At 36.1% G+C, this 14,286-nt stretch overlaps 1 protein-coding gene across 12 annotated transcripts in view; it reads left to right on the top strand.

The window, feature by feature from the left end:
• Window positions 1–14,286, top strand: part of SULF2 (sulfatase 2) — a 137,384-nt gene that overhangs the window by 82,761 nt on the left and 40,337 nt on the right. For all 12 annotated transcript variants that reach the window (XM_090152182.1, XM_090152186.1, XM_090152183.1 and 9 more), the window contains one exon: window positions 3,361–3,600. In XM_090152182.1, coding sequence (XP_090008308.1) covers window positions 3,361–3,600 — 240 coding nt within the window. The remainder of the gene's footprint in view (window positions 1–3,360; window positions 3,601–14,286) is intronic.

Genomic DNA, 14,286 nt, shown 5'->3' with positions numbered 1-14,286 from the left:
TGTGTTAAAATTAAAGATAAAAAAAGGAAGTGAAGATGTGTGTGAAAAGGATGTCTAATGAGAATCAAATAGAAGGCTTTAGAGAAGTGTACATTCTGGGATTGTGAACTTATTTGCATATAGATGCTGCTTTTCAAATTGCTCTTCAGAGTTTACTGAGTCACTTGAGACTTGAAAGCTCTTAAACAAGTGAAATTCGCTAAAACTCCTGTAAATTATGACCTCTGACAGCAAAACATAGTTAATGAGAAAGTCAATGTTATTTCATGAACAACTGCTAAACTGATAAAGGATTTTTTTAGCTAGCCCTGATTGCAGTCTTATTGAGTAGTTAATGAAAGATACTTGTATTTGTATATGTTTTATATGCCAGTATAGGGTTTTAATAATTCTCTTTCCAATATAACATTCATTTGGAGAACACAATAGGATTAAGCACTTTGCTATATTGGATATTTTTTCTTTGTAGCATTTGTAAATGTAATTGGGTCTCCTGTATTATAGTGTTGTTTTTTTTCCTAACATATTAGAAAATGAAGTTAAATTCATATGTCGTGGTACGAGTAGGTACCTAGATACCTTTTAGTTCACGTGAGCTTAACCTCAGTGCCAAGAATCCATTAAAATGCGAACATTTTTAGTGTGCATTCTCCATTAATATTAGTCAAAATATTAGCCTAATCCTTAAAGTGAGCTGTGAAGAGACACTAAGTGTAAAGTTTTGGACACTACACAACTTTCAAGTGTAATTTCAACCTAGATTTTTCTTTGATTTAAGTGAGAAGCTTGAATGCATCAAATTGATTTAATTGGCTATTTTCACAGTCTTTAGATCTTTTGTTTTTGGAAGATAGCATAGAAATTCCACATTTAACTACTTAATCATTTTTATTTATAATCAGTGCTTTTTGACAGGTCACAGACATTTTCTGTATAATATACTGACACTTTAAAGCATGATTTCTCTCGGTGCATCAGCTAATGAAACCCCAAAAGATTTTCCAGCTCAAAAGGTGATTTGATGAGGTTCCAGCTGCTGATTAGCACGTAACTAATCTTCTGCTATGGAAAGATCAACTTGTACTTTTTTTCTGCAATTCTATGGAGGCATAGATACTGGAGGCAAGCTGAAGAAAATAAGCTTTGGTTGGCTGGTTTCAGGCTGTTTAAAATATTTAAAGCTGGCCTATATAAGATTGCACAGAAGAGTATGCTGGAGTTTTACCTTCCACTGATCTGTCACTCTGTATTAGTTGTCAAGCTAGGGAAGCAGATTAGATCATAAGTTCTTGTATTAGAGACTGTTGATATATAGGACCTTGTCATTACAGCAGTTTTATTAAAGACAGTTAGTGTCCCCAAGGGGAGTCTTAACATGTGCTGTTATTTATGCACAGATGTCTCTGTCATTTAAAGGAGTTGTTAAATTGTATTTTAATATTGGAATGGCAATACTTGTTCTTGGGCTAGTTCATAAGATGACACAGAGGAAACATCCACAGTTTCCAGAGTCACATGATGTATAACTGACTGTTAACTGTGTTAATGCCTTTGAAGAAATGGAGACTTCTCCCAAAATGCATACTTTCTTGTCAAGTTATAGAAAGAAAAAAAAAAACACATTTATTTTGTTTAGAACTTTTATTTCAAAATGTGGAGTTCAACAAGCTCTGAAGGGAGAGTCAATAACTCACTTTGATTCTTGTACCAAAGCGACGTGATAAGGATGTACTCTGATCTAAAAAATGCACAGATTTCCTTTATTCTATTAATTCCAACAAAATGATCATAAGAAAATTAATGCCATGGCAATTTTAAGATAAAATGACATACATTAGCAATTAACCTCCATTCATAGTTGCAGATAGTCAGATTTCATATATGGCTTAAGACCATTTCCCCTCTAGGTTTTTACTCCTGGTTATATCAATGTTCTCTGTATCAAATTGACTTACTGTTGCAATTTCATAAGGAAAACCCTTCTTAAAGAGTTTAGAAAAAACCTAAACCCATTGTTGACATACAGTTTGTACTAGATGGTTGCAGGATATATTGATTAAAGCTGAACTATAAATCCAACTCAACGTTGGGTAAGTTAGCACCAACTCTACTGCAACATAAACCTATACCTTCATCTCTGCACTCTCTGTTGGTTTTCTTTGCTCATAATTAGAAGGGAATATTGGTGATGGAAAGGTTTACTCTCTTTTGCAAAGTTTTGCTGATGACAGGTATCTTAATTTCCTTGGGAAGTTGAAATTCTTCTTCAGTCAAGCACTCTGATGTTTTAATCAAATAGATAGTGAAATCTAAAAATCCTTTTTTTCCGATGTTTGATAATTTTATGGATAAGAAGAACCTCTGATATGGTTCCGAGTTTATCTAGGTTTATAATTCTGGTAGAACTAATCCAAAGCCTTGTCTTAAATAGGTAACAGAACAGCCTTTTGCCAACAGTGTGTCTTTTAGTAACATCTGGCAAAAAGGCTTTGACTCCCATTACCCTAAATCATCCAAGTCCCTACCAGTTAAACTTGCTTGTTTGTTTTTGGTTGTTATGTGTCCCAACTATTCATCTAAAATCTGATTCTGCAAAACTAAGCCTTAGAAAATGTGGAGAATTTTAGCTAACACCTTTATCAAAATGGATCAAGTGAATAGACAGAACTCAGTGAGCTGGTTATGGAAATTCTGAAGAGAGCTTTGTTCTGTTGCTACCTCTTCTGGAAATCAGTTCCTGCTAATATTTAGTTTAAGAGAAGAGTGCGTTTTATGCAGTAGAAAACTCTAGTAGACCTGCTTGAACAGTGCGTTTGCAGTCATCCCTTCCAGTGTGAACAGTTCTGTGATTACAACCCTCAGCTAAAAGTGTTCTTCTGCAGAAGCAGAAAGTTGGCATGAAAGGCGGCGCATCAGGTATCTTCAGAAACCAAGGATTAAATAATACAAACTTTGGTCAGACCTGCTGCACAAAATTAATTTCACCCTCAGGTTGTTTTATCTCTAATTCATGTTGAGTCTTGCCTTCAGCTACTGGAACAGTACTAGTGGCTCCAGAAAGGCTGTGCAGACACTCTAGGTTACAGTTGGAAATCTTGTGCTTAGAGAGAAATTCAAAAATCTTTATGATCTATGTCAACAAGTTTGAGTTCAATCTTAAGTTAGGACTTGAATATTTCACCCTTCTCAAAACTATGGGAAAACTTCCTAAGTGGGGGGGAAATAGACTTTGTTAGAATTTGGGTTCCCTCTGAAATCATAGAGCTGTTACTACCTGTGGTAACTCTGATGGAACCCATGAACTCTTAGCTCATATGACTGAAACAAAAAAATGTTTCTGAGATGGTTTTCTTTTTCCAGGTTCTATGCAAGTGATGAATAAAACGAGACGGATCATGGAGCATGGAGGTGCTCATTTCATCAATGCCTTTGTGACTACACCAATGTGCTGCCCATCTCGCTCCTCCATTCTTACTGGGAAATATGTCCACAACCACAACACCTACACTAACAATGAGAACTGCTCTTCTCCATCCTGGCAGGCTCAGCATGAAATACGTACATTTGCTGTGTACCTCAACAACACAGGATATAGGACAGGTAAGATCAAGACTGACTCTACTTGAAAGTTCTCTTAGCCTTCTTAGTACAGAGGCTAACGTATAATATTTTAGTTTATTTTCATAATGGACTGCAGCAGTGCAGAATGCCATAGCTTTTATTGTGCATGTAGGTTGTAGTTTTAGCTTCCTTGTTCTTTTACTTGAAGAACAGTAAACAAAAAAAAAAAAAAAGGAGGAAAAAAAAACAACACAGAAGAAAGCCACTGCCGTCAACCTTTACAAAGGAGTAAATGTGCATGGTATAGGAACACTGTTGTCTTGTTATAGCACTAAACCCTAGGCACAGCAAATGTTAAATATGCCCTGCTAAAGTCAAAAGAAATACCATGGAAATAATTTAATGATTTGAATTTTGCATGGAGCAGATATATTAATCAAACTAAGAATGCAAGAGAAGGGTATTCCCCTTCTGTGCTTTGGGGCAGAGCAATCAGTTGGATTGTTTTCTCTAGGCAGTCCATTCTCAGAACAGTGTTCAAGGTAAAATATCTGAGGAACAATCAGCAAAATCATGTGTACACTTGAGAAACAAATATTCTTCCTGCACACAGTGCTCCTTAGGAAGAAAGATCCTGTAGAAAGGATTTCAGAAAATATGGAGCACTCGTTTCACACTTGTTTCCTTCCTTCATTCTCTGTACATGAGATTTAAGTTCTTGCCAATTACAGGGTTTCTGTTGCATTTCCTGCTAAATAAATGCTTTCTGTCATGTCAAAAATCAGCCACGTTACTTGTAGTATATCTGCTCTAGTAGTACAGTTATTACTGGTAGTGCATATTCATGCTTTGAATTTATAAATTGTGAGGCTTGATCTTGATGGTGTTTCCAGAGTATAAAATTTAAATAGTAATTGCAGTAAGATCTTTTTTTGTTGTTTTTAACCATTCACGTGTGTTGTGCATGCCACTACTGTAAAGGTTTGGTCTTAAAACAAATAGGTAATTTCCCTGTTTTGTTTTTTAAAATTAGGACTTGAATTATTGTGGAAATAAATAAATTAGGGGAAGTGCATGTACTTAGTTAATTGGTTGCTGTTTCCCTCCATTTATCATTCCTGGCACTAATTCTGGTGATTGTATGAATACCACACCAAGCGTTATTCTCATGGATCGTTTGTTTTATGTTGCTGATATTTGTTTGTTGTAGTATTTTTTTTTATATGTAGCAGCTCTATTTTGAGCACCTGCAAGGTCTGCCAACTTCTACAGCTGTTGCAGATATCCTCGTGTTTAGGTGTTGTATTTTTATGTTAATGTTTACATTTAGATTCAGGGTTTATATTGAATCTTTATTATCTTTTCTTTCTTTTTCTGTGAAGTTGCAAGCTAAATGCATTGGAATATGAGAAATAGTTTTACAATTACAAAGAGATCTTAAGGTGTAAATAAGATCTCCATTCGCGTAGCTCAACATGATACATTATTACAAAAATTTAAATGGATACTGCCATTCCTGAAGGATGGTGTTAATTTCTAGTCTCTGAGTAAAACTTTGTGGTAACCAATATGAGGGATCAGTCAGCATTAAGGAAGTGTTTATTTTCACCTGTTATTTCCAAAGATCTCAGCAGATACACCTGTTGGAGTAACAGCAGAAAACTGTACTTTTGAAATACAATTTGCACAATTTCAAAAGCAATGTGCTAAGGAGAATATCTCTGGATGTTATGATCAACTTCTGTGATATGGGGTGTCCTTGAACATGACTGCAGTAAAGGATGATCAGGAAAGCACATGAATTAATTTATAGACTTATTGATATATTTAGAGGTCCATGGTGTTGCTGGCATAACCTGCAGATACGTACTTTAGCTTCCTACTGCTTTTATTTGTTTATTTTCTTGAAGAGGGAAGAGCAGTCATGGTGAATATCATTTTTGCAGGTTTGTGCTTAGTATGTAAGCTCACAGCTCTGAAATGGGAAAGCTGTCATTTTGGTGGAGAGGTTGTTTTTTTCTTAATTCATAGGCCAAACCTCTCTGTGTTTCCCTTTTATGTTTTCTTTTTTATTTAAACATGAAAGGAAAAACTGTACTCTCCTACTGCTTTTAAGCTTCCCTTAGTGTTGTGTTGTTTTGATTATTTTTTTTCCCCTTTTCTGTCACTTATTTCACATCTCCTTGCTCTTTTCTCTGTAATGCTGATCTCCCTGTGCTTTATTCTGTTGCAAAAGACAATTCTGGTCATACTAACCAATGACTTAGCAGTATAGAGGTGAAATTAAGATGCTGAGCTCAAGGGAATTTCTGTCTCCACATCTAAGTCAGGATTTTGGTCCTCGTGTAAGACACACTGTTGCTTTATGTGAATCAGTTAAATGTAGTGACAGTGCAATGACTGGCTTGTCCTCCTGCATTGGAAGCCTTTAAGGCAGTAGATGTTAAAGGTATGTTTTCCACTATATTAACCTGTCTCCCAGTGTAAAAATTACCAGTGTTGTGAACAGCAACTAAAAGGCCAAGTTCTCATTATATCTCTAATCTCAATAAGCAGTCAGTCTAGAACATTGTCCCATTACAAGTTGTGGGGAATTGGGCAAGAAAGGCATTTTGTTGAAACAAGCCAAGTCAATTAATGAATTAATCTTTAGAAAAATCCCTGTAAGCAACATCTGAATTATCAGGAACTTCAACTAGCGGTCACTGGTACTTCAACTTAGAGCAGCAGATGATTGCAATGGAAAAGAGAGAGATCTTGTGACAAATGTTTCTGAATGTCAGAGAATTTCTCTTCCAGAAGTTCCTGTGTAAACATTCACAGCAAAGAAAACATCCTGTTTTTGTCAATATACACATCTTTGTGTGAGGCATCTTTTAAAATGCACAATACTTTGTTGTTTGCTCGATTCTAACAACAAATAGCCTTATCAGAATACACGTTTAAACTTTCCCTTAAATGTTGCTTAATAGAAAAGCTTTTCTTTTCCATCTGTCTGTCTGGCTGAATGATTAGATTTAAAGCTGTTGACTGATTCCAGAATGTTTTGTCAGTCTTATCTGCAGTCAGGAAATTAAAATACATGTTTTTCTTATTAAATTCAATAAAATTAGGGATGGTGGGCCAAATTCAGCCTTGCTTTTGCTTCACTGATTCATGCAATTGCTTCATTGATTTTTCTGAAAGAATTCTATTAATATATGTTAAGGCTTAATGTGGCACATTATGCAGCAAATATAGTATATGTCTTGGCTAACTTACCATCTTCATTCCTGTTGAGCAGTACCCTGTAGTACAGCTAATTCTATTAAGTTGAATTAACCTATTAAAAAAGGAAAACACTACTTGTTGTGTGGTAATATGTCAGTATCTCACTCTGATGGAAGGTTGTACTTGAATTATGCAAAGAATTAATATATGTCATCCTGCACCATTTATGTATTGTGAACTTAGAGAAAGTCATTGTTGGAGGTCCATCTTTGCCATTATAATAAATTTCTTGGGAATAAAAGTAATAATCATTCTTAGTGCTTTCACAGGGATTTACAATAATTAACTAATGAATTCATTAAAATTCAGTGACGGTCTTCCATTTCCTCCTTCCTATATTAGGTGAAGATGACACAGTGGTCGACTGCATTCAAATAATTATTTTTCCACTTCACTGTCTGAGCCTTTGGCATTTTTAGCTGATTTTAATGTTAAATTGTAAGATAGAGGAGAAAGGCCATTGGTAAATGTTTATTAAAGGAGGAACGAACATGAAAAATATGCAACCAGGTTTTAATATCTTGATGCAAGTCCAGAGAAAAATACGCTGTTTATCAGTCAGCTGCTGCAGAATTCACTCTACACAATAGTTGGATTACAGAAATGCTTAAAGACTTAACTGGAGTTGATCTTCGTGTATAATTTTTTGGTAGGGAACAGTTGGTAAACTAAGGAGTCAAACTGTGGATGGAATAATGGAGTATTTTCTGAAAGGCTCAATGTAAAGAGCAATGTTAAGAACAGATGCAAGTTTTGTGTTGCTTTCTGGTGTTGTAGTTATTGCGCTGTGCTGCAGTTCTCCATCATGTTATGTGCATATAAAGAAAACAGACTGAGTCAGAATGACATCCTGTATGCAGGGCAGCTCCTGGAGATCTGAAGGCCATCTTTTATCATGATAATTAAGTGGCTTAGGAGTCAAACTTTATTTTTAGATGTGATTTGCACAATTAGGAACTGCACTATTAAGATATTCAAGACATATGGGTGATGTTTGAAAACTGGGTATCAAGTTTCTGCATTATTTTACTCGAAAGTAAATTAGTTTCCTGAGATCTTTTTCTCTCTGTATAGAAAAATTACCTTATCTAGGGCTGTCAAATTGTATCTGTTGCTTGGCTTGAGATCGTTAGATTTGAAAATGACATGAAAGAAAGCTTCAGCCTACTGGATATATCATGATAGCAGTTATTGTAAAAGTAAACAAAGAACCTGTGCTGGAAAGGATGTAAGAAGTGTGCTGATGTTTAGCCTGAACACGTGTCCATGTTTCTACTTCTGGCAGACTTGGTCCATGGCAGTGAATTACTGAGATGGAATATCCTGCAAGTATTTTGGAGAATGACCTTTTCACACAAAACATATTTCTGAATTTCCTGCTTCATGTATTTTAAAGACTTTTTTCTTCCTAGCTCTGACTTCACATCTATATCTTCAGTCAGTTTTGAATCAAGGACACGTGTCTTTTCCCTCTGTTTCTATGAATTGAGCTCTGTGCCTCAGTAATTTCACTTTAAACGTATTATAATGTATGATAACTTGGTGTGAATGCACCAAGTTGAGTTATGTTCTGATGATTATGCAGAGATTGTAGAAATGAAACTCATCTATATAGCTGCTGTTTTATCACCTGTCTTCTGCATGTAGCTTTATGTTATTTAATGCACGTTTTAACCATCCCAGAGAGAGGAATATGTGCATTTCAGTGAGTAACTCACTGAGTAAAATCCACAAAATAGCCTGCAATCAAATAAAACCTTCCAGGAGTCTGAGATGAATGCATCCACAAGTACAGAAATAAGCCAGTGCCTGTGGCTCGCTTCTTTCCAGTCATATTTTATTTCCCTCTTGCCCTCTTTCTTATTTATTCCTCTAATCTATCTGTTTTCAACATAAAACATTGTAAATTGTGAGAAGCTCCTCTTTTTTTTTTTTCCCCTACTGCACTGTATTCTGCTGATAGGATGCCAATTTGAAGTGTATTGGCTTTGTTGTATTGATTTATCATTTGAAGCAAGAAGCAATTCATATCTTGATATTTTATCAGAAGCACAATCACCATGTCAAAGCATTCAAAATAGCAAAAAAAACTAAAGGGGATGTTTTCACATTTGAGGAAAAAATTTAAATCTGTTAATTTTGATCGTTTAAAATGACTGCACTTTTAAGAAAAATCTATTGGCTTTATCTTCTTCTGCAGTATCTTTTTATGTTCTTTTTCTTTGCTTTTGTAAAAGCCAATTCTTTTGTTTTTATTAAATTTGACCTAATAATGTAAGTTTTTGAATATAGATTTCCTAAGCTGATCTTTGCTTTATGCCCAAAGGTGTGAGTGTTCTGTGTGGCCAATATTGTTGTTCAGTCGTGCTGTAGAGCAGCAAAACACACACCAGTAGGCAGTGGAAAAGCTTTGTGATATGTGAGTTCAAAGATAGAACAGTAAACTGCATGTCATCTTTTAATAAAGTCCATAGTTGAACGTGGATAACTTCAAAGACTTGCCAATGCATACAGTGCAGTTTTTGCAGATGGGTTCTGCTTCCAGGTTCTGGAAGTGGAATTCCAATTGCTTTGAGTTGGAACATCTTCCTATCTTTTTATATGCTTTAATAGCATGAGTACTACCCTGAGATCTGTGCCTCGTTGTCCACGTTATGAATAATAGCACTTCCCATCCTTGTGTATTTGTTATGCACAGGATGGTATCTATGTGTATGAGATGGGATGCATTTTAAGTACTTTAAGAGGTGACTAGTCCTTTGGAAAAAAAAATAAATTGTTAGCTTTCTTTTTTTTTTTTATGAAACATAAAAGGTAAATGTACAGAAAGTAAACTACTGTGTAACCCAGATTTCTTCTGTTTTGGTGGATATCTTGTTGAAAGGAATTCTGTGTTTATACTGAACCAGAGCTGGACTTTGAATTTGTAAGACTTCATTGTTTTTATTTGTGAACTCTCTTATTGGTGTTCTTCCAGCTATAATGCTAAGTGAAAGAAAACAGGCTTTGTTGAAATCTAGAAAGTACTTCTTCTTTCACAGCATATCTCAGTAGCTCCATGGAACCTTGCAATCAGTTGGCAATATGATGAGAGGAGGAAAAATCTAATGGTTAGGATTCTCTGTGACCATAATATATGGAAGAAAGGTGTGATAACTGATGGTGAGTCTTAAACAAAATGTCTCATTGTCTTCATGATTTTGGGATAGGGAAACATTTTGGAGACCTGAATGATCAGGCTTGGCCACCAAGGAGTGAGCAGACTGACTAGTGGTAGTGAGCAGCATGTGGTCAGTGCTCCCTTCTCTTGCACTGCCCAGTGTAGGAAATAATGCTGTTGCAGCGCACTGAGTCATCTTGTACTGAATTATTATAAAAGACTGATGAGTTGAAGATTGTTATTTCTAGAGTTTTTCCTTCAACTTTCAGAGTGTGTGTGTGTGTGAGATAGCTGTTCAGAAAGGTACTTATGCTTTACAATTCTAGTTCTGTTTAAACTTTTTAAGCTGTGCCATAGCCATTAGTGAGAGGCAGCTTTAGCCAAGTGACTCCATTGGGAATTTGCTCACCTGAGAAAGTAGAGAGATTTGGCTCATTGTTAGCATTCTTCTATTTGATTCCTTGTTGACCATTTCAAAATATTTGGCTTAAGAGCTTTTGTTTTATTTGGCTTCATCTGGTCCCCTTCTGCCAATTCCTCTGATTCATTGAATAGATCTTGGCACTGGTCCTTGGCCATGACTGTGGAATGTGCAATGCAAATTCAGGACAAGGGAAAAGGTATCATAAAGATCATTCTGTGTCCACTTTGTCCTACTACCATGGTAGTTTCCCAGCACAATAAGAAAACCTGTAGGATATTCTAATTGCAATGGTTACCAGTCACTGTACAATGTTACAGTGCTCTTAAAACTATTATATTTAATGAATCACAGTCGGGAGTTTTGGAAGATCGGATCAGTTATTTTGATACCACATGAGAACTGAAGTTTCCAGAAAATCTCTCTTGTGGAACCAAATTTTATACTAAATTACAGAATCTTATTTCAGAACCTTGTATTACTTTTGCTGTAAATCCACTAATTCCACTGGGTGGATTCCATTATACATTTTCAGTTTGAGTATATTTGGCTGTGATGTGAATGTAGAATTGAATTCACCTTTGGGCTTAATGCTCATTATTTGTACTTAGCCAGGGTGAGGACATTTTCAAGTTTGCCTTCCTTTGATTGTCTTTCTGAGAACAAAAAGTACTAAAAGCAATTTTTGCTACGTAAACAGCAAAAAAATAAGATCAGAAAGACCCTTTTTCCCACTCAAAACTCAGCTCAGCTGTAGCTAATTGTTCAGCTCTGAGTTAGGAAAAACTAGTATCAGATACAGAAGTTAGAAGACTTTTGAGGTGTGAAAAAAAAAATCCCTCTGTGTAACTGTAGGACTTGAAACTCAAAACCTTGCTACCTGGGAAGCTGTCTGCTTAGCTGTATCAAAGGAACAATGCTTTAAATCCTCTTTGAAGTACTTAATATACAGCATTTGTGTTTAAAAGTAGAGGGTCAGTAGCTTTAAACATGAATTTAACTTCACAGTCACAGTGGAAAGTACAGTTTAATGATGTGCTACTGAGTGTGTACAGCTAAGTACTGGGAAGGATGTGAAGGGAAGACTCCCAGAGGACAGATGGATGATGGAACTTCTGAGCTTATAGTTCAGGAATAATAAAAAAAATAATTTTACTTTTTATTGGATTGATGACTTATTGTGACAGCAGGAATATTTACAAATACCTTCCTAAATTCTAAAATTCTAGAATCTCATCGATTTGACTGGAGGTGGACCTGTTTACTCATGCAGTCTGTCACAGGATAATTTGAGTTGGAAGGGTCCTTGGGAGATCTTCTGTCCACCCACCTCCCCAAAGCCTGCATCAGGCCGTATTGCTGAGCACTTCTTTCAGCCCAGGCCTGAAAAACACCCAGAATGAAAACTGTGCTGTCATTTTGAGCATCTTGCTTCAATTTCTGATCATTCTCTAAAGCTTTTCTTTCTATCCAGACTGAACAGAAGACTAACTATGGTCAGTTAGATCTGAACAGACAAATTAAGGAAACCAAATGAAAGACTGAAATTGTGTTTCTAATTCTGATCTTCTGGCAGTTCTACAGGGCTGGATCTGTGACTTGTACTTCGTTTTCATTTCTACTGTGGGACCTGCAAAGTTCTCTTATATCTAGCTTCCAGTGTTGGGTAGTCTGTATGGCATAAAAAGGGTTGAGTGATCCCCTGCACTGTTTTATTGATGCATCTTCTTAAGAAGATGAATTATCTTAAAACTTGGCAACAAATTGGAAATTATGTATATCCTTTGTAGAGGCCCTTACGTTCTATTGTGTATTTTGAAGTAAGAATTAGAAGTAGCAGCAGTGTGTTAGTGTGCTTGGCTTTTTTTAAAAGAAAAGAAAGGCTGGGGAGGAGGAGGTGCGGAAACAACCTCGCAGAGTTTGGTAGATAATGGTATGTGGTAGAACTAGCCTGAATATTTCCAGTGAAGGTGAGTGCTGTCTTTTGGAGCGTTTCTGAAACTGAGGTGTCTGTTCTTTAGATAGGTGAAACCTGCTTTTTAAGCAGGGAGCTGTTACCTAATGTTACCTAGAGCAGACCTTTGTGTTAATTGAGAGCAAAGGGCAAATTCTTACATGTGTGATTTTTTTTTTTCTGTATAGGAAGAGGGTTTGGTTTTGTTTTGTTTTTAACTAAGAAACAAAACAACAAAAAACAACAACAAAAACACTGAGACCTCTTGTAAAAATTCCACTCTGTATCAAAGGATTTTCCAGGTGCTTATCATTGAAGACTGAGACCCTGAGAAAAGAACTGGGAAAGATTAGGAACCCTGCGGAAGTGGTAATAGTGTACAAAGGACTCAATTCTTCTATATCCTGTTTTGTTTGGGCTTAGGAGAAACTATGTTCTGTAGTGCTTAAAGCAAAAGGAAATCACATTTTTGATGCATTTATTAAAAACAGTCACTTGGTTGTTTTTTAATGATCCTTTCATAGGCTGGATATGGGAACATGGCTGAGTGTATCAAAACAGCAGTCCTTGAAAATATTTGTTAAGGAAATCTTGGAGCAGCTTGGAATTGGATGTACCAAAGGCATATGTGCTCTATTGAGCAGCTGTCTCTGGTGGTGAACTAATCTGATGAGGGGAAAAATGTGTTAGAGAGAATCTTTACAATCTAAAATGAAAATCTTTCATCAGCATCAGGAGAGCTTTTTGTAACCCAATATTTTGTAGTACAGAGAAGTGATGTTTTAACAGTTTTTGAATAACAGGCCTTTAAAAGGCTGAAAAGAAGGGAGGAGGGAAAAAAGATGTGTAATGGAACATTGGAAACAACAGAGAAAATTATTTAAAGCTCGTTGACATCCATGAAGGAGTATGAAGACATCCTGAATATACAATGTGGGGTATGCAGAAGGTGCTGGAAGGAACTTCTGCCAGACTTCCCTTTAACACCTCTGCGGAACAACAGTGCAATAATTCATTACAGAATGCCTCTTTCCTAAATTGTTCAGCCATAGGTTTTAGGAACTGAGGGGTTTCGTTGAGCAGAAATGCCAAATTCATCTGTTGGAATATAATTGAATTATAGAATATTGAATGGGAGACGAGAAGCTTTGGACTGCTATATGTTCACCTGCTACTTTAGGCAGTAGTCAGTGTTTCAGTCCTTATGTGTAACAAGGATGAGAAAAGAAAATGTTCACCTGCATAAATTAATTACTCACTATCACTATGAGTTGCTTTTCATTCTTTAAAAAATTGAAGTTGTTCATAAAGCAAAAACATTTGAAAAAATATATAATGTACCAAACAGTTCCTCAGTAATGTGGTAGTTTTTATCTGCAGTGGAGCAGGTATTGCATCAAGAAGTAGGTCAGGACAGTGAAACAGATTCTTTTCTGTGGCACGTTTATCAGTCACCCAGCCCTTTTGTAAGTGGCTCACTTGTACGTAGCTTGCTCTGAAAGTAATGCCTTCTATTTCTTTCCATAGGAATTGTGATAGATCCAAAGAGTGCAATAACACTTTGATAGAACAAATTCTCAGTGACAAAACACAATTTTTCTTTATGGTCACCACCATTAGCTATTCATGTGGATGAGCTGATTGAGATGCTCTTAATTTCATGGTGTGACAGCTGTGTGTGGCCATCTGGAACCTGGCTTGTCTTTCATAGCACTGTTGCCACTGCTGAAACACACTGTCCTCCGCCTTGCTGAGCTGGATGTTATGTGTATTTGGTGCACAGTATATTTGCTCCCTATAAATTGATTCCATTCTGTTCTGTCGTGTATTATGATGCTGTGAATGTTTCCCGTTTTTATAGAAAAGAAAATTGCTAACAGTAATAGCATGGAGCTTCTCATGTAGTGTTACGTATCACGA

Source organism: Phasianus colchicus, chromosome 17, assembly GCF_987193195.1.
Source record: "Phasianus colchicus chromosome 17, bPhaCol1.hap1.1, whole genome shotgun sequence".
NCBI lineage: Eukaryota > Metazoa > Chordata > Aves > Galliformes > Phasianidae > Phasianus > Phasianus colchicus.
The sequence above is the reverse complement of the archived record's forward strand: the minus strand, read 5'-3'. Positions and strand labels throughout refer to the sequence as shown.